Source organism: Propithecus coquereli, unplaced genomic scaffold, assembly GCF_000956105.1.
Source record: "Propithecus coquereli isolate 6110/MARCELLA unplaced genomic scaffold, Pcoq_1.0 Scaffold56, whole genome shotgun sequence".
Taxonomy (NCBI): Eukaryota; Metazoa; Chordata; class Mammalia; order Primates; family Indriidae; genus Propithecus; species Propithecus coquereli.
In genome coordinates this window covers 5,521,628-5,546,214 of record NW_012151507.1, presented here as the reverse complement: position 1 = coordinate 5,546,214, position 24,587 = coordinate 5,521,628, and the positions used below count along the sequence as shown (strand labels likewise).

Below are 24,587 nucleotides of genomic sequence, written 5' to 3'. Positions count from 1 at the left end.
TTAGGAGAAGTGAGTAAGAAGATGGTGGCAAGAGCTAGAATACCAGCAACTCTTAGGAAGGCAAAATTAAGTCATCTTTTTACGAGGAGAAGAAAACTGTGAGGAGAAAGTACTAGAGTCAGAGAGTGGCTTGGTGGGTTGTTTTCTCTCTGTGAGTCTGGAGGGTGATGAGCTCTGACTACTCACTTCCTCGTTGTCTTGCCCATTGGTTCCTTTTTGGGCAAGGCAGAAGGTTGCGTCGCCTGCAAAGTGTTGTAGGCATCTGTCAGCAGTCCATGGAAGGCAGCTGTCCTGGGGCCCAGAAGGGGCAGTCTGTAGTGAACGCTGTCTGGAGGACGGTGCACAAAGGAAGGAAGGACAAGAGCTACTTAGATTCTATTCTTAAAGCAACTCAAAATAACCAAAGGCCACCAAACCTTATAAAACAGATTCGAAATTCACATAAGAAATTCTTTGAATAAAATCATCTTATCCCACATGACATTTAAGCTTTTATACATCTTGTCAAAGAGGCCAAAAGGAGTACCTAGAGACAAAACTCACATATTAGAAGTCATTGCCAATTAAATTATAGAGGTGAAACATGTCTGGAGGTGTAATATGAATCAAAGGGAAAAGAGGATTCAATTCTCAGGAGACTTTTCAGGGACACACATATAGTTCTGTTCTTTTAAAAAAATAAACAAATATGATCTTACAAAAAAGGCTAGAGTAGGGGTAGAGTAGGGAGAGAAGGTATTTCATTTCAAAATAAACCTGCATTTTATGAAATAATTTATTTTAGGGTTCTTGAAACCATCATGACCTCTTACCATCCTGACCACTTCTTCAAATATGGTTTGATTTACAGAAAGTGGGTTAATGTTCCATTTTGCCAAAAGACATACTGATTGAAGAAGAGTAAATCACTGCATGAAATAATCCCTTCCCATTGGGAATTGCTGAATAACTAAGGGCACTGGAGCCCTGAATTCTCTGGAACAAGCTCCAGAGAACAAGGTCCAGCTGAATGAGAGCTAGAGACATTACCAGATCTCAAATCTGGACCCAGTTTACTCTCATGACTGTAATGAAGAGGAAACAGCAGCCCAGGGTTACAGCACTAATGGACTGAAGACCCAAACCCAGATATCCTTAACCCTAACCCAGTGGTCTTCGTGCCATCTCTTGCCACTGTGCAGTGGTAGGCCCGAGTCAGATGGTTAGCATCTGTACCAATGTTTACTGAGACCAGGAACCTCTGAGTATCATGGGATTCTGGGATCTGGCCAAAGATGCATGAACCCAGAAAGAATTCCTATCTCTTGTAGAGATAGATTCTTTCTGTTTATTTTGTTCTCATTAAAGATTATCAATAATATGTAAGGTTTAGCTGAATCCTGAAAAATGCTAGAAATTACTGTTGTGACCAACAGATGAGTTAGGCAATCATTGGCAGTAATGTTCTCTGGGACGAATCAGCCACTTGGTATTTGTAGCATGTCCACAGGGAACACAGCCCAGGTGGTGGTGGCTTCAACAATAAGAACAATAACTGCAGCATGGACGTGTCTCAGCTGTAGAAACCAGCGGAGCTAGGGCTATATCAGCAGTTTTCCTGGATTGGTCAATGGCGAAGGCTGCTTGTGCTGAATGTCTAGTTCTCAGTGGGACAAAACAACTACTCTGGTTTCACAGGTGGGAACATGGAGGCCAAGCCTATACAGCAAGATAGGGATTCAGGCCCAGGTCTCATTACTCCTAGGCTAGTGCTTTTTCCATGACCTCAGAGATCACACACAAGAGCAAAGGTCAACTCAGAAGAGTCACAACTGGAACCAACAGTAGATTCGCCACGCTTTAGCTCCTAGCCAGTTTTACAACCACGCTCCCTGAAGTCCCACCTCCAAGATTGTTGTCTTAGGATGGACTCTATGGGCAAGAATCAGGGTCATCCAAGAATATCACGTACTGTCCCCATGCACACCACATCTAGCTCTTAAATTGCTAATTGAAGCACACTCCCAGGACTAATAAATTGGTGAAAGGCATAGTGGTGCACTGTCCTATAGTATCAGAAAATAAATATTTTTGCTGAAGGAAAAGCATGTAAGAGAGAGAGAGAGAGAGAAAGTATGTGTGTGTGTGTGGGTGTGTGTGGTTGATTCATTCCTTTGCAAGACAGGTCTGAAAAAATCCAGGTCCAAGGGAAACTCAGAATGAATATAGATAACCCTGAAACCAACTGCTCACGCCCATCTCTAGTGTTGTCTCGGCTTCAGGTGAATAAGGTGGTCACAGACCAGAGGACAGCAGAGTAAGCAGCTTTCATCAGGTGGATTCTCTTAGCTCTAGGCTCTTGGTTCCACTTTGGCTAAACGAGAGCCAGGAACTAGGCCAATATTTTTGGATACACAAGAAGTGATTCACTGGGGCTGGCAGCTTCTCACTGCACTCGAGTGGGTATCTCCAAACCCCAGCTGTTACTCGAGTCTCTGGTACTCCCTTTTGGCATCCCCTCAAGGCATCTCTTCTGTCCTCAAATTTCCTTTCTAGATGCCTTCTCCATTCAGTTCTGGCTGTAGCTCCCCTGCAACCTCCCAGGATAGAGCTTAGACTTTCCCATCTGTATAAAGTGAAGAAAATAATCTTAATTTTCCTTACTGTATGTATCAAATAAATGAAAAATTTCAGGTGGCTTCAGTTAATATGGGAGCAAATGAGAAGATGGACAAAGTCACTAAAGTGACAGACTGTGCAGCACTAAACCCTTGAATTATATCACCCCAGAGAATGGCCCACTACCACCGTCACCAGCCCAGCGTTCTCTAAAGAATGAGACTTAGGTCAATGCTGAAGCCTGGGATAGAGCCGCGTTCCTTGTTTCTGTCAACAGCAAGCGAAGACAAGAATAGCACCGGGCAGCTGCCGGAGGAAGGCAGGCACTCTAGGGAGTCTGAGCGGTGAAAGGTCCAGGGCCTCGGTGAAGCCATTCCAGGGGTGAGGAGACGCGGTTCCCTCCCCATGTTGATCGGTGCCATCAGGACTGCTTGTGGAGGGACTTGCATCTCATTTCCGCCCCATCTCCATGGAAAGTCTTCAGCAGGAGGATTACTGGTCAGAGCCATGTGGCGGGGAGAGGGCAGGGGAGGGACAAGTGAGGCCTGAGGAGGGCACAGGTGGGGCTGGAGTGAAGGGAGGGCCGGGAACCAACCCCAGCAGGTCCAAAGGTAAAGGGATGAGAGAAAAAGGGATGAGAATGGGAATCTGCTCAGGAAATTTAGAGATTATTTCAGGGATGAAACTCTTCATTCTACTACCCTGGGCACAGTATGTTTCATGCACAAGTACTCTAAAAGAAAGCAAACCTTTTGAGATGTCTTCATGGGAAGGTTTAGGTACAGTCCGGGCTTTGGGTTGGTGAAGACTCTTCATTCTGATTGGAAGAGGCAAGAAAACCCATTAGCTAATTGGCTAGGGCTTGGCTGCAAGGAATGTGTCTTTATACATTTTAAACCACAGGTGGTCTCTTGAATGCAGCACCTATGAAGCTGGTGATCAGGCCGCTTCACGGCAGTGGGAGATGATGGTCCAAAGATGCTACTTCTGCAGCGCCTTTTACTTAATGATATTTTCTACTTACTGATATTTTCATGCATTTTGGTAAAACCTTCATTTTGAAAATGTTTTAATCCACTTTCAGAACTTATATAGTCTGAAATAGGAAGTATTAAGGAAAGAATTCCCCAATCTCCAGAAAAAAAGTAACAACTCTTCCAGATTGGTAATCTACTCTTAAAGAGCAAAACTGAGAAAATATTTTGGTTAGAATTTTCCAATTTTAGAGAAAATGTCCTGATCATATCCTATTTCTCCTGGTGGCCAGCACTGTGGAAGTGACCCTCGACCAAAAAGTGTATGAGCCCAAACCATTTCTAAGTGGTTTTTGAAATTGCTTAATTTCAAAAGGGTGAGAAATTTGTGAACTTTAAAGTGCTATCTAAGGCTCTCCACTCATTTAATGGTTGCTACTTCCACAATGATCTTCCGAGATCATTTTTGCTTTGCTACCAAAAATGTGACCAGTTCAGTTAGTTTATTTTATTCAATTGCCATTGGAGGACTGAAAAAAAGAGAAAGAAAAACCCCTCCTATTATCCATTTTGGGCAAAGAGGGAAGGGGTATTTTCAGGACTGAATCATTTAAAATCTGTGTGTTCTACAATCCAACAAATATTTATCCATCCTTCTATTAATATCTTTTCTTCCTTCCTTTCTTGTTCCTTCTCCCTATCTTCCTTCTTTTTTTCATCCCTTCCATTCAACAAACACTATTTTCATTCCTGAAATGGCTATAATTAAAGTCACTTTTAAAAAACTATTAGCGAGGACAATTCCACTTATCTATCTATGTAGTGAGACAAAGACTATGAGAACAGATTTTATAAGCTACAAACAGAAACAGGACCTTGCTTTATAGTCACTCTAGCTAAGTCTCAAACAGAAGTGGTACACTTTCCCTCACTACACTGAAAAAAATATATAATAGCCAATTTAATGATACTTCTGGTTAGTGTTGACATGATTTTAGGACTGGTTCAATCCTTGGTCTTAGTTTTAAAGGGATAAGAGCTATTTGTTTAAAATACAACCATTAATGCTCTAGGATTTAGGGCTTAAAGTATGAAACTTTCAAGACAAATAAAAGGGAGCAAGAAATTTCAAAAGTCAATGTCATAGAAGAGTGAATTTTTGCTTAGAAATCTCTGATTTTAGATAGTCAGTTTTTCACTTAAAGTCCATAGAGAATATTTATTAGAATTGCTTTTATGATGACCAAAAGTTCTTTAAAAGTACAAAATCAACATAGGTAAATATTATTAATGCTGGAGCTTGTACTGGCCAAATAGCCATTTCCTCCTGGTCCAGGCACCAGGTACATGGTTTCAATGTATCTGAGTTTATACATCAATCTGGAACACGTGGTCCTAAGGTCATAAAAGGAATCAGAATATCTCCCACTGTGAAACATAGGGGTACAGAGAGACCTATTTATTTTCCCACATTATTGTTCTCTGTATGAGGAAAAAAATTAAGTATTTCCATTAGATCACATCTAACATTTGTGGTTGGTCATACATATGTGAGGCGGACTATATGCCCACATTCCAGCCCTCTACTGCAATGAGAGTCAGCCTATGTCTATGCCTTATCCAGGGTGAGTCCATGTTTTGATTTTTTTAACAAAGTAAAAACCGAGTCCTTATTCCCTGTCTGATTGTTAAATACAGAAAAAAAAAACTTTGAAAAACCAACTAATCAGAATTCTCATTGAATCTTATTTCTGTTATACTTGATCTTGATAAGAAAGCTATAAATGACAGCTAAACAAACTGATAAGAAAATTTTAGTTACTAAAAAGTAGTAGAGGATGCCTTGGATTTAGGATAGGTTATGTGTAATCTCCCAGATCTTGTGAATTAGTATGCTACCTATATGGAGAATTTGTATTTAGTTCTACCCAAGTTATCAAAGAAATCTCCTATCCTATTCCTCATGCGGTTCTTGTGAAGGTGAAAAGGAAGACTCTACTTTCTACAGTAGTTTCAAAGGTCATTTGAGCAAAAGGGTGAATATTTTGTTTGATCTAATTATCTTTTTTAACCAGAAAATGAAACCAATCAAGGAGCCCATTCCCTAAACGTTCTACTTGCTATGCTTCTCAGTCCACTATCCTGTGTCTTCAAATGTAACTAGAATTAAAGTCATGTCCTGATTTAAATCTTTGACTTACCTACGACTCATAAAATTCTCAAAGGATAGTTTCAGACCATCTGGGATTATCATAGTTCTTGGTTGTACCTGAGGAAGAAAGTCTCATTTAGAACATTGCCCATAACTGCATTCTGATGTAAGTGAATAATGTACCACCTTAGTGAACTGGAGTTGTGTTTGATATCAAAGTTGCTCATGCATCCTTCTGTGACAGGCACCAGAGGGTATCACTCTGTGCTCAAGTCACAGAGTCTCTGTTCTTCCCCAGTTATCAGTTGAAATTAGTAAACTTCTGAAATCTGTTTGTTTAAATACCCTCCCTGCTACACACACACTCTTAGGTCTCAGGTTAACTTTCACTTTCTCACAGAGACTACTGACTCCTGGACTATTGTCTGGTGGTCTTCTGCCTCATGTTCTCAGGGCATCCTCTACCAAAATACTCATAACCTTTATATTGTATTTACTTGCTTAACGTCTGGCTTTTCCGAAAGACTTTCAGCTTTGTGAGGGCAGAGACCATGTCTCTATTTTTGTATTTCCAACTCCCAACACAGTGCCTGTTTAGGAAATATTGTTTGATCGAATTAGTGAATGAATGAGCCCACTTTGGAGCACACTTGAAAATTTTAATTTTGTCCTTCATGAAGGGCTAAAATCAATGTACAGTTACAGTATTTTTGCTTAATAAATACTTAACGGAATTTTCTTCAGCTTTTTCAAATTTGTTCCTGGCACTGGCTGTTGGTTTTCGTTTGAGAGTGTGTTTTCACTAAGAAGCATTTTTCATTACTTCTTAAAAATTACTGTAGCTATGACAATGAAATGATAATCACAAGGATGTGGGTGCAGGTGTTCAGCTGGTCTGCGCACTGAGTGACTTGTACCAAGTGACTCATTTAAATTTATGACACAACAAAGTTGAAAATTACAACATGTCAAGGACCTTTAGACGTACTTGAAAATAGTAAAAACCTGAATATTAAGTCTACACAAATGCCAAGCACCTGCCACATTTAATCAGATTGTTCTCCTAACTCATTAGCTGAGGGGAGGCTGGAGGAGGGGAAGAAGGGGTGATCTGGTAACAAGGAACATTTGGGGGGAGTGGGGGTAGCAAGGCTTCAGTGAGAACCTACAAGGGGGTGAGAATATGCCAGAAATAGACTCTGCCATTTTTCAAAATTTTAAAATTTCCTCTTGGCTCTTCTCCAAGGAAAGATGCAGGAAACTCTCAACCTCCTCCTGAATAGCATGATCCCTGTTCTGAAGTTCCCAAATCCAGCTAGTACCACTGTATGCATGAAGTGGGCTACAGGGCCTACATCAGAACAAAGCTGCCAAAGATGGCATTTGTGATTCTCAGAAAAAGTGTATCATGGTGAACTCCTTTTCATTCTTAAAAACCCCAAATAGTCTTTTTTTTCCAGAAATACTTCCTTGATATTTACTTTCCCTTCGCTCGCCATCAGGTTTATCACTATTTCTATTCTTTATTGTAGTTTCGATTTGCATTTCAAGATGTTGCGCGTCTTTTCATGTGTTTATTGGCCATTTGTAGATCTTCTTTGAAGAAATATCTATTCAAATTTTTGGCTCACTTTTTTTTGTGTGTGTGTGTGTGTTAATTATTATTTTTCTTTCTTTCTTTTTTTTTTGAATTGGGATGTTTGTATTTTTGTTGTTAAGTTGTAAGAGTTCTTGATATATTCTGGATTCTAGTCCCTTATCTAGTACAGTCCCTTATCCTATGATTTTCAAATATTTGGGTTATCTTTCATGTTCTTGATGATGTCCTTTGCAGCACAAAAGTTTAAGATTTTGATGAAGATCAATTTATCTACATTCTTTTGCTGCTTGTGCTTTGGGTGTCATGTCTCGGAAACCATTGCTTTATCCAAGATCACAAAGATATATGTCTATGTTTTCTCCTAAGAGTTTTATTGTTTTAGTTCTTACATTTAGGTCTTTTATCTATTTTGAGTTCTTTTTCGTATATGGTGTGAGGGAGAGGTACAACGTCATTCTTTTGCATGTGGATATACAGCTGTCCCAGTACCATTTATTGAAAAGACTACTCTTTCCTCATTGAACTGTTTTGGCACCCTTGACAAAAGTCAATGTAAGAACTTATTTCTGGACTCTCAATTTTATTCCATTAATCTATATGTCTATCCTTATGCCAGTACCACATAAACCTGACTGTAGCTTTGTGGTAAATTTTGAAATCCAGGAGTACACATCCTGCTACTTGGTTCTTCTTTTTTAAGACTGTTTGGCTATTTTGGATCTCTTGCATTTCCATATGAATTTCAAGATATATTTGCCAATTTCTGCAAAAATGGCATCTGGGATTTTTGAGAAGGGTTACATTGAATCTATGTATCAATTTGGGGAGTATTGTCATTTTTATAATACTAAGTAATGCAATCCATAAACACAGGTTCTTTCTATTTATTTGCATCTTTAATTTATTCCTACATTTTATAGTTGTTGATGCACAAGTTTTGCATTTTTGTTAAATCTATTCCTAAGTATATTTTTGATGCTATTATAAATGGCATTGCTTTCTTAATTTTATTTCTGGATTGTTTATTGCTAGTACATGGAAATAAATTAATGCTTGTATATTGATCTTATATCCTAAATCCCAGCTATGCTCATTTATTAGCTCCAATAGTTTTTTGTGTGTGTGTGTGTGAATTTCTTAGGGCTTTCTACATTTAAGATCATGCCATCTACAAATAAACATAGTTGTACTTCTTCCTTTCTAATCTGGATGGCTTTTATTTCTTTTTCTTGTCTTAATTGCCCTGGCTAGAACCTATAGTATAATGTTGAATAGAAGTGGCAAGAGCAGACATCTTTGTCTTGTTCCTCATCTTAGGGGAAAGACTGGAGTCTTTCACCATTAAGTGTGATGTCAGCTGTGGGTTTTACATAGATGTTCTTTGTTATGTTGAGGAAGTTCCCACCTATACCTAGGAGTCTTTTTATATTTTCCCCAGAATCTCCATTCAACTCACTGCTGAGAAAGGAGGGGTGGCCTAGTGACCACAGCAGGTCTTCAATCCCTTCCCCTGGCAGGACATTGAGGTGCTACTGCATAACATGAGGCAAGGGTATTTCATGCTTATTTTCTAACTTTCTGTAGTTTCCCACCAGGTTCTGACAGCAGTGGGGAAGGGTCCTTAAGCGCTTTTATGTTTGAGGATCTTCCTTTTAGAAGCTGTGGCAGATGGTAAAACTACAGCGTGTGGTTCCACTCCTGTCAGGTCTGGACAAGCGCAAAGGTCAGAGACAAGGTCTGAGAAAGAGGGCAGCTGCTGATGTCCCAAGTGTGCCAGCTGGCCAGGGGCAGCCTAGGCCTGGGGTTAGTGCGTTGCAAATGCGGACACAAGTGATTCTAGGAAGAAGACCAAGAGAAATCCCAATCTTAGTTTCCCAGACTTTAGCCAATGCTAATATTGAACACCATGAATCATGTAGACAATGAACATAGATTGCAATATCCAGATACAGCTTTGCCAGAAGCCTCAGTTACATTTCCAAATTCCACAGAAAAATTTTACATGATTGCTGCTCTTTTCCATATCCTACTCGCATGAAGCACTTTTGCCATGAACTCAGTGAAAGAGCCTCTTTCATGTCTCCTCTTGTTCTTTCACTCCTTGCCCTTCCTCTTAAGCACGTTTAGCTCTGCCTTCCTCCCCAAGTCAAAGGAGAATGATAGGATATCAGAGTTAAAGAGAACCTCCCCCAACTTCTGCACTAAACCTAACCACTTTACTAATTTAACACTTAACCCAAGCCTGATCCCTACCCTGACCCTAATAACCATCCTAACTCTAACCCTAATCCTTAAATTAACCCAAGACCTAACTCCAACTTGGTGTGGCGTCCCTCCTGAGTCAGGCCTCTTTCTTCAGCAACCTGCAGACTGCAGAGGTTTGAGTTTGTTCCTTCCACATCCCCCTTTCTCTCCTCCTTTCTTTCCCTAAGACTCCTCCCCTACCATGATTCCCCACTCCCAGTTATACCTATCCAGGGCAGGAGACACCCCACCCCCACCAGCTAGAAAGTACTATAGACTCTCTCTCCAGCTTTTCTCCTGAGGTGCTGACTAAATTAATGATAAACCCAAAGGTTAAGCTGTTTGTTTCATTCTTGCAATCGTGGAGAAGGATTGTGTGTGCATCTGTTTTGCGCTGGGGCTGTTAGGCAGGGAGAGGCAGCTCCATAACCTCCCGAGCCTCTTGGTGCAGCGGGTGAAGTGGCTGGTCTCTTCCACTCTGGCCCACGTATCGTGGTTCACTTTGGGTCAGTTGGAATGGGGAAGGTTTACCAAATCGTGTCAGTCGATGGTGCTCCCAGGACCAACAGTTCCTCATTTGCAGCCTTTATCAAGGCCTTTCCCACAAGAGGCCCCATCACTGTCCCTCTCCCCAGGGCTTTGGTTGGGGAAGGGTAGTGCTGTGTCCTGGGGGTGTCCATGCCAATCTCTGTCGCCCCCAGAGATAACGACACCTACTGTATTTATTTCTCGACATGTGGAGCACAGCTGCTTGTTTCTGAGCAGTATGGAGTCACTCTGGTTCCTTCTGGCCTAACGGGAAAGAGAGACAGAGAGGTGAGGAAATGGTTGGGTGCCTGGGGCAGCAAAGGGGGGGCGTCTTCCAAAAAAACAGAGATGGGCACTTGGGTCTGAGCCCCGCCCAGGGTGGATGCTGAATTTGGGGGCAGGTTCAGAAAGGGGTTAGGGAGGAGGTGTGGGGAACAGGAAGAGGAGGAATATCTCTGCAGCACGGGGAGCGGCTGGGGTGTGCTCCTACAGTGACCTTTGCTGGACTGGTCTGCGAGCAGCTTCCTCCTGTGAGAGACCAATGGCACTTGGGTTTGAGGACTGAAAAGTATTGACAAAGTTGGATTCTTTTGACAAACAGTTAAAATATACTTCATTTTCACAGGGCGTTTAAAAGAATCTACTCAGTATTACAATGTTGTGGGTTGATACGGCAAAGTATGAGTGTGAATGACTAGATCGATTCATTCAATAACAAACATCCATTGTGAGGCAAAGTTTCTGGCCCTGAGGAAGACGAGAAGAACACAAACTCATTTCTTTGCCCATCCATTAGGTACTGGGGACATTGAGATAAATAAGACACAGCTTCTGACCCCAAGCTGCTTGCCACCCCGCAGACTGTGTACCAAGAAGGTGCTATGGTGGAAATATATTGAGGCCACAGTGAAACTGAAACCGCTCACGGAACTGACCGGGAGGTGGGATGGAGAGGAAAGGTCTGGGGAGGGTTAAAAGAACAGGTAATGCTTGGGTAGGTGTTTGTGAGGTGAACAAGGCGAGAGCAGGGTGTTCCTAGCCCAGGAAACACTGTGCAACAAAATGAAAAATAACTTAGCACGTCAGCTTCAGACCAGATTGTCTGGTGGGAGGAGGGGTGGAGTGGGAGATAGAGAGGAAGAGTCTGCACGTATTGATTCCTCGGCTTCGGGCCACTTTAACTTTCTACCGTGTCTTCCCTGACACCCTGGCTGTGGTAAGGCCCTGCAGCTCAGGTTCCCCGTCCAGCCTTCATTTCTTTGAGGTCTGAAACTAAGATGCCTCTCTGCAACTGTTATTCCAGGCTGGATGCACGAAATACTGCAGAAAAGGCAATGATACCTTTGGGTCTTCAGAAGAGAGAGAGACCACTTCCGATTGGAGGGTTCGGGAAAGGCTTCTAGAAGTGGATTTTCACTCAGTCTGAGGGGATTAGGAAGACCTGGACGGGGCAGGTGGGTGTGGGACAATCCTTGGGCAGGTTTGTTTTCAGCAGAGTTAGAAGCAGGTTCTTGTCTTCCCCACAATTATTTCCTTCACCCTTTCCAGACTTCTGGTTTCTGCATAAGGATACTATTAGACCGCACAGGGATCAGAATCTCAGAGTTCTTTGCAAATCAAGCAACAAATCTATCCGTGAGATCTCCAAGGTGCGGGGCAAGACCTTGGTAGGTTAATGACAACTGTAAATGTGATGGCGGATCACCGTGATCATGACGACCGTCATCCCTTGGACCCTGAAGAATGAAGGGATTTATATGTTGTCCTACCCGGGCTTGTTAACTCCTCAGACTCCTCACCCCTTAAGACGCAGCGTAGACGTTACTTTCTCCGAAAACCTTTCTCCTGCCTCTCCTACCATCCCCCGCCTCCACCCCCAACCTAAGGTGGGTGTCTGCTTCTCTGATTGCATCACAGACTTGGTGTAGCTTCTTTGCATTTTGTACTCCCCTACTTGTTATCCTCCTTTTTTTTTTTTAAATGTGTTTGTTTTCTCAACCAGGCTGAGAGTTATTTAAGCGCAAGACAATGTTTTACACATCTTTGTGTTCCTGGAACCTATCATAGAATCTGGCGCATGGTAAATATTCAACAAATGTTGGTTGAATGAATGAGTCATTGTAAGCATTTTATCAGCTGTAAATATGGGCGCAATCGACATATGTATACCTAAAACACAAAATACACATGTGCATGAAGATCACTGTTATTACACTGCCTTCAGGGAAAGGTCAGAGGACATTAGTGTTGTAGTACAACCAATTCAGTCTACGTAACGTGCGGGGAACAGCACTGGCTGGGAGCCCAAAGAGCTCTATTCCAGACCTGGGTCTATGAGCAGCTTAAGCAACTTCGGTCAATAATGTAAACTCTCTGGGCCTCTCCTTCCTTACTGAGGATGGTCTTTGTGGACAAAAAGACAAAGGAGCCACTCTAATCCTGTCCTGGCTTCACGTGTACAGGTGCAACCCGATCATTGATCTGCGGCTGTACTCCACCTCAGACTCACTATTGGCTACTCCACCCTCTGCGTTTGGAGAGCACACTGGGGAGACACGGTGGGCAGCTGTGATCTGCAAGTTCAAAGTGGATGATTTGGGGTTCCATGTTCCGCAGGCCTCATTTCCTCCACTCTGTCTTGCTTTCTTTCCCAGCCCCAAACCAAGGTCTTTTCCTCTGCAGCGTTCCCGTCTCACTCTTGGTTTCCTTAAGGCCGGCTCGGCAGCAGTAGCAGAATGGAGAGCGAACTGTCCAGGTTCACAGCACAAGCCTCGGGTTCTACCACATCTAGAGGCAGAGGCACTGAAATGTTAGTGGGACTCTCCTTTTCCAAGCAGCTGGCCTCTGGACTGCAGATGGCAGTTGTGACGGGAGAGTGACAGCGACCTATTTGTGGCCTGGCCAAGGCAAAATGCAGATTTCGGCCAGTCCCAGAAGCCAAGGCCTGTTCCTCCACACTTCACGGTTGGAAACATCCTAACATCTGAGGACAATATCTGCTGAGGTTTCTAAGAGCTGGCGCATGGCCCAAGTCCTTGACCTTCTTGAATCCTTGGTAAAGAAACAGAGAAACTTATTTCGCTCTCTGCCTCCCCCTCTCCCTCCATGTTCTCTCTCCCCCCGCCCCCCGCCCCCACGCACACCTGTTCACAGAAAAACTGAAACCGTAAGCACCAGCTGGTGATTAGAAAAGGGCTCCCAAGCACGACGTGAAAAGCACGGACAGATCAGCTTCTTTCCTGCCCCTCGACACCTCTGTTCCTTTTCTCCTTTCTATTTCTTACCTGAGAGAGACCGCAGAGGCCACCTGGCTCAACTTTCAATTAACCCAGTGAGGAAACTGCGGCCCAGAAAGGGTAAGAGATTTGTGCAATAACACATCTATTTAGTTTCAGTCAGCTAGAAAGTTTAAAGAGTCCAAGACAGACTACCTTTCCTCAAGAAGAGCGGACGCTTAGGACTCATATGGAGGCGTAATTATTTCTATACCATGTAGAGTCCAAAAAGCAGTGCTCAGAGAATTATTTTCAATGTTCCAAAAAAACCTAACGATAGTTACACATTTTCCTTCTATCTGAAAATACCAGCCATTTCAATTAAAGAATAAAGCTGAATATAGTTTCAAAACACTCTTACTGTTCACTAGGAAAAATTTTAAACATATAAAAAATAATAGCCAGCCATGTACCTACCATCCAGACTTATTACATTTGATTTTTATTACCATTACTATTTCAGGTCAGTGGTGTTCATTACTATTTCTCCTTAAAAATTGTGTTTGTAGTTATATGTGTTTGATCAATATAAACAATATAAATATAAAAAGGACTTAGGAGTATATGAGGTAGTTTCCTTGGTGGTCACGAGCTTTCAGAATTTAGGGTCAATGGGAGAGAAACTACAAAAAGAGTTCTTAGCAGTGAGGAAGTCGGTCGTCACCATCCTATACATTTTCCCATCCGTGCCTGTGCTACTGCACAATCTTTGAGCCAGAGCTTTTAGTAACAGGTCTTCTAAAAGCAAATTAAATAATGTTTTCGTCTTTATTCTGACTCATTAGACTGGAACAACAAACCCAGAGCAAAGTGGGTGGAAGGGGAGTGGGGGCAGGGATGGGGGGGTGTGGTGGCATTCGTGGAGGACATTTGTAACCTACTAATAACTGAGGAGCTCCAGCTAATTTCCACTCAACCCAAGCAAGTGGCAGAGGTGTTTTAGGGTCTCCAGCTGCAGTTCTCCGTGTCCCCCACAGACATCTGCTTTTGCCTGGCCCTGGATCACCGTGCAAGTCACCTCTCGGCCCAATCACCTGCCTATTGCGACGCACCTTCCTATTTCTCAGCATCTCAAGGAGTCATGAGTCAATGCCTGGAAATGGCGGGTGAAAGTGGTGACTAATGAAGAGGCCTCTCCACAGTAAACGTTTAAATGAGGAAATGTTTAGCTTCATTTCTTTGTCTCCATTTACCGCTTTTCTTCTTTGTCAGCTCTGCCTCTCCTTTTGTTTCCCTCTTCGTGTTTTTTGTGTGTGTGTGTCTCTCTCTCTTGCTGTCTGTCTCCTTCTCCCTGTCGTTGTGTCTCGGAGCCTGTCTCCTCTTTGTTCATCAGGGAGCACGGCTCCTGGCAGCGTACACCTGCCTCTGCCCGGCGGCTCCTGGGCCGGGGAGGAAGGCCTCTTGGCCAGTCGGTGTTCAAAGTTCTGCTCTTTGACCTGTGACAGTGAGGGAGCCAGGTGGCAGGACCTTTGTGCCTACGCACAGGGTCTGCGGCCTCTAGCTCCTGCAGGACTGCCAGCAGCTTCTCGGCAGGTCCCTGATCTGGAGGATGAAGGGAGAGATAGTGTCCACAGGACATTCCACTCCCATGAGACACAACATAGTATCTTTCCAGAAAGGAGCAGCTGCTGGCTGAGCCGGTGTTTGCCTCAACGCAGACGCGTGCAGGCCTCACGCTCGCAGCAGACACTGGGGGCCGGATTCGGATTTGAAGCGGTCTGCGTGGCATGCAGGGGTCTGACTTGAGGTACCTGCCTGGTGCCCCAACAGAACAAGGATCCCAGGTTTCCTACTTGCCTTTCCAATCTGCAAGGGTGACTCTCTCTCACCCAAGGGATGAGGGCGAGGTACCTGTGCTCTCTCCTAGTAGGGGCAGCGTATTTGTGACCCGTCTCGGTCTACCCATGTGGCCTCCCCCCGGCCGATTGGCCACGCGGCGGGAAGCCGTTGCTCTTCACTGCCATCTAGTGGCCAGCCCTGACTACTGCAGCCACGCTAAGCCCTGCTGGAGGGTGGCCTTTCACTTCCCCCGTCGTTATTGGTGCTTTCTTTCCGCGTCCTTCGCTGCAGCCAGGCCGGGGCCTGCGGCTCAGTGCCTGGGTTGCCACCGTGCAGAGACCCAGAGCAAACCCAGGACCGGGAGGCGTTCGGCAGCAGGTGGGAGCCTGTCTAAGTAGGAAGTTTCAGAGAGACTCGGGGACTGCGAGGCTTCCTGCTGGTTCTGTAGCAATTGCCAGGCCAGTCCTGCCTCCCCGCCTGACCTCCACCGGGGCATGGCATGGTGGCCACTCTTACCTACTTGCCTGTGCAGGGCGTTAGGGGAACGGAGAGGTGACTCTCAAGCATAGCTGGGACCCTGACACTGCGGTACTGAAAACCAGGAATGTCTCCTCACTGCTCTTGGCTTTTGGGGTCCTCTGCGCTCCAGGGGGGCTCACCCACCTCCTTGCTTCCCTTCCACGGATGCCCATGACTCTTCCATGCTCTTCAAGCCTTTGCTGCGCTCTCAGTCTCCACCTCTTCGCTGACACTCTCCCCTTCACCCGAGAGTCTTTGCAGCTCTTCGTCCTCCCCTGGCTCTTCCCTCCGCTTGTGAAAATGTACCTTCCAGACCCAGTGCGGACGCCGCTTGCTCTCGACTCGCTCCCCTGCTCCACCCTGCCTGCCCCCCCAACCCGGAGGCGACCTTTCCTCCCACCTCTCCTGCAAGCGCTGCGCCCCCTCTCTGAGGCACACGGGGCTGTCGCGTCCCTGTCCCGTCTGCCCACTCACTTGTGTAGGCCGTAGCTGCCTTACTCATCTCTGTATCTGCATTAAAGCAGATGAAACGGGCTCAGTAAGCGTTTGTCGACTGACACCGGGGCTCCTGGAACTGCGGTTCACGTTTACTGAGTTCTCACGCCGGGCAGGGCGCTGTGCCAAATGCTTTAGGAGCACCGTTTCGGGCAGCGCCTGCAACAGCTCTGTGAGCAACGCGTGAGTGTTCAGGTGAAGAATCTGGTTATATCGTGAGTGATCCCTCTTTCCACTTCAGGGCGGTGCTGACTGCACAGGCGCCCCAGAAGCCGCTGTGCCGCACAGTGCCACCAAGTGTCACCCGGCAGCCAGTCACGGCTCATCTCTGGGAGGCAGAGGGAAAATGAGGAGTTTTTTTTTTTTTTTTGAGACAGAGTCCCACTGTGTTGCCTGGGCTAGAGTGCCGTGGCGTCAGCCTAGCTCACAGCAACCTCACACTCCTGGGCTCAAGCGATCCTCCTGCCTCAGCCTCCCGAGTAGCTGGGACTACAGGCATGTGCCACCATGCCCGGCTAATTTTTTCTATATATATATTTTTAGCTGTGCAGATAATTTCTTTCTATTTTTAGTAGAGACGGGGGTCTCGCTCTTGCTCAGGCTGGTCTCGAACTCCTGACCTTAAGCGGTCCACCTGCCTCTGCCTCCCAGAGTGCTAGGATTACAGGCGTGAGCCACCGCTCCCGGCCAGGAGTTTTTAATGTAACAGAAATAACCAACTGGGGGAAGGGGTTAAAGACTCCAGAAACAAGGACTGGTTCCAAACAGGCTGAGAAACAGTCCTGAAGATCTTGGGGATACAGAGTCCTCTATATTTAATTTCCCCCCTTTTTGATGATTCTAACCTTATGTCTTTAGTCTTAATTCTAGTGGACTGGGGCCCCAGGGCACTTGAGACAGGCCGAGGGGGGTGGTGCTCATTCATTTCACTCAGCAAATATTTCTCGAACACTGACGATATACCAGGCACGGGGCTGTGCTAAGCAGATAAAAAATGTATTCACATCCTATGTCATCCTAGAACTGCTACTGGTTTTATTTCAATTAAAAAATTTGAGTACCTGAGATAAGACATCTGGAACTTGAAACAAAATTGGCAGTTTCACACCCCTCTTGGATGGAGTCGGAAAGGTGGCGGACGAGTGAAGAGATCTGAGTAACCAGAACAAGAGAAAGTTAGAACCACAGCCCCGGTTCGAAGAGCCAGGCCCCTGGTTGTTTCGGAGAGAACACAGGGGACACCCCCGGCGCGCTGCCTCCCGCCGCAGTTCTGGAAGGCTCAGGCCATTTAGCAGCTCCCCGAAGATGGCTTCGCGCTCCTGTGTCACTTTGGCTTCTCTGCTCCTTCTGTTCTGCACTAACCAACGCTAGTTCTGGATTATCAGACAGTGTACAAATAAGGCAGGAAACAGGTTGTTCATGAAAGCAGATGCGTCACAAGTGAAACGCACCCCAGGTCTCCTCCTCGGAAAGGTCTGCGTTAAAGCTGTTGTTGTTCAACTAGTGCCTGTCCTTCCGTGGCTGGCCTGCCTTCTAGGAGTATGTGTGTGTCCCTGCACACAGAAACAGTCCACCTGTTTCCTCCCACGGAACGTCTTCTCCCTCCCACCACTCTTTTCCTCTGGAACATTCTCTCTTTCCAGTTAGCAGGTGAAGCAGTGACGCCGCAGGAACAACACTGGTTCTCTCCACAGCGTGACCTGCCTGCCACCTGCCTCGCCTGCCCCTGTGGTTCATTTCATTGCCGTGTAAGGGGCCAAGGCAACCATAGCGCGTCTGGGTGTGCAGCGCTGTGTCTGCCCCGGCACGTAAGACGTGGAAACTCAGAGGGCCGATAGTTTTGCCAAGAACGCCTCTGCTCACTAATGAGGAAAGATTTCATTGTTCATTGTTCCCTGACAACAAAACGTTCGGTGTTCCTGAGGCATTTATTGTTTCATTTCTCCTCACCACTTCCCTGGGCCCTGTGAGACCAGGAGAGGGGGGTCTGACCCCAGCTCCCTCGTGGACTTTGCCTTTGATATGAGAACAGGCTGCCTGGGACTTGTCGCCCACATGCTGACCAGGAGGGGCCTGGAGGCCGGTTTAGGGCTGCTTCGGCGCACAGTAATCTTAATATAAACAGGACCTCTGCACGACCTGAAGGCTTTGGAGACTGAAGATGAGCGTGGCTCAACACGGTCAGGCCAACCTGAGAGTCCTCAAAGGCAGTGGGTGGGCACGGGCGCCCCCCGTCAGGGCCCAGCTGCTCCCGCCCCAGCCCCGCAAGTGGGTTTCGCAGTTGGGGGTACTCTCAGCTCGGTGCACTAAATGTTCCTTTATCTTTTCCAGACTGTTCTGCGTTAGAACTGCTTGCCCAAGGCTATGTAACACTCCAAGTACATTGAGAACTTTCCCTCAAAGTTTCAGAAAAAAGGTTGTGCTACAAATAAACAGCTTGGAAGCCAGAGTTTCTGCCAGAAGAGAAGTTTCTAATCCTTAAGAATGGTTGAGACTTAAGCGAACCATCCTTTCAAAAGACTTGGCATTCCCGTCTTGTCCTCCTGAGAGCTCAGGGCACCTCACGGATACTGTCTTGTTATCTTAGAATTCTTGTGAGGCAGGTAAGCTCCATTTCTCTAGACAAGGGTTGAGATTGCTGCCCAGATCCTCTCAGAATAAAGACGAATAGAGCTTCACTGCTCATCTTCGGTGATTTCTCCTTGTAAGCTAGCTCAAGTTTGGCTGGCTGGAGGGAAAACAGGCCCCTCCCTTTCTAGCTGGCTGGTGACAGATTGTCTGCTCTGACACTCTGTGAACGGGAGCAGGTGCTGTGCATGCCCCGTTGTATTCTGAGCCTGCCCTGCTCCCTGCTGCCTGCTCCCCACAGTCTGCCAAGGCTTTAGAACTAGGGAACAAGGGAGCCGGGGGTAGCATGGGATGGTGGGATGCTATTCTATTAGATGCCAAACACCAGTAACCTCACATAACATAGCTGGATTTCTAGTACTGTTAGAAAGATCAACACATTTGGCCAAATGGACTCACACACCTGCAGGCCACGCTGGCTGGGGCAGAGGGCAGGCTGTGCCCTTTGCTTAGGGGGTGATCTCCCATCCACCGCAGCCTACATCCGGCCGGCTGTACTCGTTAACGCCACCCATCTGACGGTCATGGCGTGTGAGTTAGTGCCCCACCCCCAGGGGAAAGATACTAGACTGTCCTTACTCATACTGATCTTTGAAGTGCTAACAACACTTCATAAGAACTATGCCACTTAGTGTTTTTATTTCTTAAACAAGCCTTTGTGTTTATTGGACCTCTGGATTACCTGCTTTAAAAATATTCAAAGTTATATAAAGATAACAAAGCTGAACAATAAACACTTGAAAGCATTTGTGTATTTTGTTCTGAAAATACATCAAACTGTCTGACTGCTTACTGAGAATGTGGTTTGTTAAAAGGTGCAGTAGAGGCCGGCTCACACCTGTAATCCTAGCACTCTGGGAGGCTGAGGCGGGAGGATCGTTTGAGCTCAGGAGTTCGAGACCAGCCTGAGCAAGAGCGAGACCCCGTTTCTACTAAAAATAGAAAGAAATTAATCGGACAACTAAAAATATATAGAAAAAATTAGCCAGGCATGGTGGCACATGCCTGTAGTCCCAGCTACTCGGGAGGCTGAGGCAGGAGGATCGCTTGAGCCCAGGAGTTTGAGGTTGCTGTGAGCTAGGCTGAGGCCACGGCACTCTAGCCCGGGCAACACAGTGAGACTCTGTCTCAAAAAAAAAAAAAAAAGGTGCAGTAGACAAAGCAAAGGTGTGTCTTTCTGAAGTGGGGCTGCGGAGAGAGCGACGGGCCAGCCCTCATCAAGAGTCACTTACTCTGGGCGGGAAGGTCCACGGTGGTTACCGTGGTTACCAAGAGGAGGAAAGACTCTTTTCGGAGAGTCTCACCTTTCTAGCAAGCTGCCTCACCTGCCAGGGAGCCAACGCTTTTCAGTCTGTGATCACGTGTGGAATTGCCTCTGTGCCTCCGGTTTCTCCCATTCACCCCCCACAGCCCTCCTTCCACTCCCTCTTCCCAGAGTGGGGTGCGTCACCACACCTAGGAGCCGCTTCATCAGGAATGAGTGACCCCAATTTCAGTGGCAGCTGAAACGCTCCCTATACGTGTTATTTCCTCCAAATTTGAGAATCAGAACTGTGTGTCCTGCAGCGGTGTGTTTGAGGGGTGAGACTGATGAGGGGGAGGAGAGTGCCTCAAGGTTAGATACGGATAGTTGCTACTCTGTAAAGATGGGAAGTTCTGGTTTTAGACTTCTGATGGTTAAAATTTGAAAGTTTCAAACTGAAGCAGAGGAGAAAAGTTGGGTGAAGAAGAGGACAGAAGTGTTTTCAGAGGCAGTGTCTAGGGGCAAGATTCTCTGACATGTTGAGTGGTGGTGGTAGAAAGGGAGGTTACTTGGGATCTCATCTCCTCTAGCCAGACCCATTTCTCACTTTTATCTGAGAAACTCAGGACATTTCTGTTTTGTGAGCACTTGACTAGGGTTTCTCAACTGATCGGATGTGTGCCTCTGATAATTGCCCCCATGCCTTAAGAAATCATCTTCTCTAAGACCTTTCTTGAAGACTTTGCCCTCAGTGGCTGAGCGGTTACCTTTTGGGGATGCTGAGCACTAGTGGCTTGTTTACGAGGCTGGCTTCGCTAAGCCAAGGAACCTTGTCAAATTTTGGAACAGAAGCCTGGAGAGAAATGGAAAGAGATCACTTTGCATAATTTATCACACTTGACCACTGCTATCATGACAATGACCAAAGTAAGCTAATAGCAGCCATATAGCAGTCAACACTTCACAAAACGTTTTATATTTGACTCTTTTAAGCATCCTATAAAGTAGCCAAGAGCAAATAGTGTCATCTCCATTTTACAGATGAAGATAGTGTGATTGGCCCTAGGTCATACAGCTAGTCAATGGGTTCATGTTTTTTGACTTTTGTTTCCACTATATCCTGTGTTTCACTTTGCTTTTTATTACTTCCATCTGTTTATACATCCGCTAATATTTCCATGAACTCAGCTGAATATTAGCAATCTTCTGTCCCAAGCCTCTGGCTATGTTTTCAGACACAGGGCCCTCCACCCTCAAAAAAAGAACCAAGCTTTGAAGCTATAGACAACAGGGTATTGATCTTTGTTCATCCACTTCCCAGATACCTGGCTTTGGACAAATTTCAGCTTCTCTGAGCCTCAGATTTGTCCACTATGAGAAGGGAATTTGTATTATCAGTGTAAAGGTCAATGCACGAGAGAGTTCCATGAGAGCAGGGATTTTTATCTGTTCATTTACTGCTGTATCATGCACCAAAAACAGCGCTGAACCCGCTGGGTATCTGTCTAATGAACGCATGGAGGCATGGGAAGTCCCTAGCTGAGGGCCTGGATTAACGACAGGAGCTCCACAAAAGTGGCTGTTCTTCTCTTCTGCCAGCCCGGCCTCTTTCTCTGTCTACTCTTGCCTTCCCCAGCCCTCTGAATGGCAAACCCCTTGTCTTTCTGCTGGGGATTTGCTCTCCTCTTGGGGCAGGTCTCCGGGAAGAGGAGCTCGGAGGTCCTCTGAGCAACCAGAAGGGGGCAGCAGCGACCGCACGATGCCTCCGGCCTGGGCAGGGCGCTCTTGCCGCGGAGGTTGTGGCGGACCCGGAAGTGCTCGGCCGCAGTCGTCACCCCCGGCGCCCCGGACGGGAAGGAGGCGGACGGCCGCCCTCCGCCGGCCGCGCACCCCTAGGAGCTCACGGGCAGGTGGGTTCCGTGTGGCGGTCACTGTTTCCGGGTCTCCTTCTCCTCTGCTCCCCCGCAGGCCCGAGGCTGGGTGAGGGGCGGCGGCGGGCGGCGGAGGCCCGGCGGGTGATGGGGCGCTCCCGGGTCACCCTGCTCTACACTTCCTACCCTCGCCCAGCCCTATTCCCCATCTTGCGGGCGAGCGTTGCCCTTTTTGGCTCTGCGGACCCTCGAGCCCCGGCAGCGGCCGAGATTCCCGGGCCGGGGTCCCTGCTGCAGCGAAGGGGGCTCCAGGGTGTGTAGCTTGCAAAGCAAAACCTGTCGTGGTCTCGGTGGAAGAAATAAGGTCGGGCAACATGAATTTTTGTTTTTCTCAGATTTGCTGGAGGAGCTGAGTATTTCTGATTCTTAGTTTCCCATTGTGAAAAAGGGATGATTATCTTTTTCGATCCTCACAAAGAGTTTCGCTCTTTTAAGTAGAATGACGGCTCTTTAAAGGATGTTAAACTCAGGTAATAGATGAAAAATCTTTAGTTTCTTTGAGTCCTTGGTTTTGGCTAAATAAACCTTAGAGCTCGTGCCTTTCAGTGTTGTGCAGTTTACTGTTGTCTTTAGATAAGTAACTAAAAAATAACATCCTTTGAGAACCCAATAAAAGGTATGGATTCTATCCCTATAAATTTGCATCAACTTCAGATATAGGCATGCAGGGCTGTGTGAACCCCTGAGTTAAGAACTGGCTTAGAGTGAGGTACGATGTGAGGAACAGGCTTTGGGATCAGACTTTGGTTCGAATCCTACACCACTCTGTTACCTTAGGCCAAAGTACTAAGCAATTTGAATCTCAGCTTTTTTTTTTTTTTTTTAACTAAAATGGGATTAATATTAACTTGCAAGGTTTCGAAGATTTAGTGAAAGAAGATACATAAGGTACTTGACATACAGCCACTCAATAAGTGATAGCTAACATAGCTTTTATTATTCAAGGATTATAATTTAAAAACTTGAAATGCAGTTTTAATGTTCCGAATTATAAGATGGCCACCACATACATTTTGCTCAGACTTTTAGTAAAGTGAGTTGGTTTAGTTTTAACTCAGTCCTACCTGTGATCTTTCACAACTTTCATAGGTTCATAGTCTCTCTTTTTCTAGGAACTTGGCTGTATTGTCCTGTCTCAGAGAACAAACTCATCTATTGCAGGCCTAGCCTGTGTTGCTGCCTTTGAAAACAAGGAAAGGTCGGTAGAATATCAACCACAGCATGGAATTTCCAGAGAGGTCTTGTTTCAAAACTTCGTAAAGAATGAACCACATGGACCTCTGCGAAAGAGATTGAACTGGCCTGAGTTTGAGGGAAGGGATAATGTGTGCCCAACCTGTAACTAACACCAAGGAAGCCAAGTGGCAGAAGGTCTTGTATGAGCGACAGCCTTTCCCTGATAACTACGTGGACCAGCGGTTCCTGGAAGAACTCCGGAAAAACATCTATGCTCGGAAATACCAGTATTGGGCTGTAGTATTTGAGTCTAGCGTGGTAATACAGCAGTTGTGCAGTGTCTGTGTTTTTGTGGTTATCTGGTGGTACATGGATGAGGGTGTTCTGGCCCCCCAGTGGCTTTTTGGGACTGGCCTGGCTTCTTCACTGATTGGGTATGTTTTGTTTGATCTTCTCGATGGAGGTGAAGGACGGGAGAAGAGTGGGCGGACCCGGTGGGCTGACCTGAAGAGCGCTCTCGTCTTCATTACTTTCACTTACGGCTTTTCGCCAGTGCTGAAGACCTTGACAGAGTCTGTCAGCACTGACACCATCTATGCCATGTCAGCCTTCATGCTGTTAGGCCACCTCATCTTCTTCGACTATGGTGCCAATGCTGCCATTGTGTCCAGCACACTGTCCTTGAACATGGCCATCTTTGCTTCTGTCTGCCTGGCCTCACGCCTTCCCCAGTCCCTGCATGCCTTCATCATGGTGACCTTTGCCATCCAGATTTTTGCCCTGTGGCCCATGTTACAGAAGAAACTGAAGGCATGTACTCCCCGCAGCTATGTGGGGGTCACTCTGCTGTTTGCGTTTTCAGCCTTGGGAGGCCTGCTGTCCATTAGTGTTGTGGGAGCCATACTCTTTGCCCTGCTGCTGATTTCCATCTCATGTCTCTGTCCTTACTACCTCATTCGCCTGCAGCTTTTTAAAGAAAACATTCATGGACCTTGGGATGAAGCTGAAATCAAAGAAGACTTGTCCAGATTCCTCAGATGAGTTAGGGACCTCCATCACATTATTAAGGCAAACCAATAGACTAGCCTCCTAAGTAGTATAAAATTTGAAGACAGAGTTCCATTCTGGAAGCAGCATGCTGGTGTGGGTGAGCGAACGGAAATCAAAAGAAAAAGATTTACCAAATTCTTGGATGGTGAAGGTGCTTATCCTTTCTGTTATTTTGTGGATGAAAAAGCTCTCTGGGGCCCCCTTGAATTATTGCCTCTCATTTATTATCTGCAGTAACAAATGACGTAATGTGGTTTCTATTAAAAAAATAAGAACACATCCATCAAGTTGTCTTATGATTTTTCTGTAAGCAGAAGGCAGGCAGAAGGGTCATGAGGAGTGAATGGTGAATAGAATGTGTGTGTGTGTGTGTGTGTAAAGTCACTTCTGTCTAC

At 45.9% G+C, this 24,587-nt stretch overlaps 2 protein-coding genes across 3 annotated transcripts; one reads left to right on the top strand and one right to left on the bottom strand.

The window, feature by feature from the left end:
• Nucleotides 1-182: 182 nt before the first annotated feature.
• Nucleotides 183-22,282, bottom strand: LOC105821092 (chromosome unknown open reading frame, human C1orf105). Its single transcript, XM_012657719.1, is given in 8 exon segments — nucleotides 183-328; nucleotides 3,348-3,408; nucleotides 5,770-5,841; nucleotides 10,286-10,360; nucleotides 17,226-17,316; nucleotides 20,803-20,888; nucleotides 21,689-21,927; nucleotides 22,093-22,282. Coding segments are annotated over 8 exon segments (960 nt in total).
• PIGC (phosphatidylinositol glycan anchor biosynthesis, class C) lies at nucleotides 21,862-24,479 on the top strand. 2 transcript variants are annotated; one of them, XM_012657780.1, is made up of 2 exons: nucleotides 21,862-21,945; nucleotides 23,079-24,479. In XM_012657780.1, exon 2 carries the CDS (start codon nucleotides 23,290-23,292, stop codon nucleotides 24,181-24,183), a length of 894 nt encoding a protein of 297 aa, XP_012513234.1. In that variant the 5' UTR covers nucleotides 21,862-21,945; nucleotides 23,079-23,289; the 3' UTR covers nucleotides 24,184-24,479. The 2 variants fall into 2 exon arrangements, with proteins under 2 accessions (XP_012513234.1, XP_012513235.1); XM_012657781.1 differs by having other exon boundaries at nucleotides 21,868-21,945; nucleotides 23,128-24,479.
• The last annotated feature ends 108 nt before the right edge of the window (nucleotides 24,480-24,587 follow it).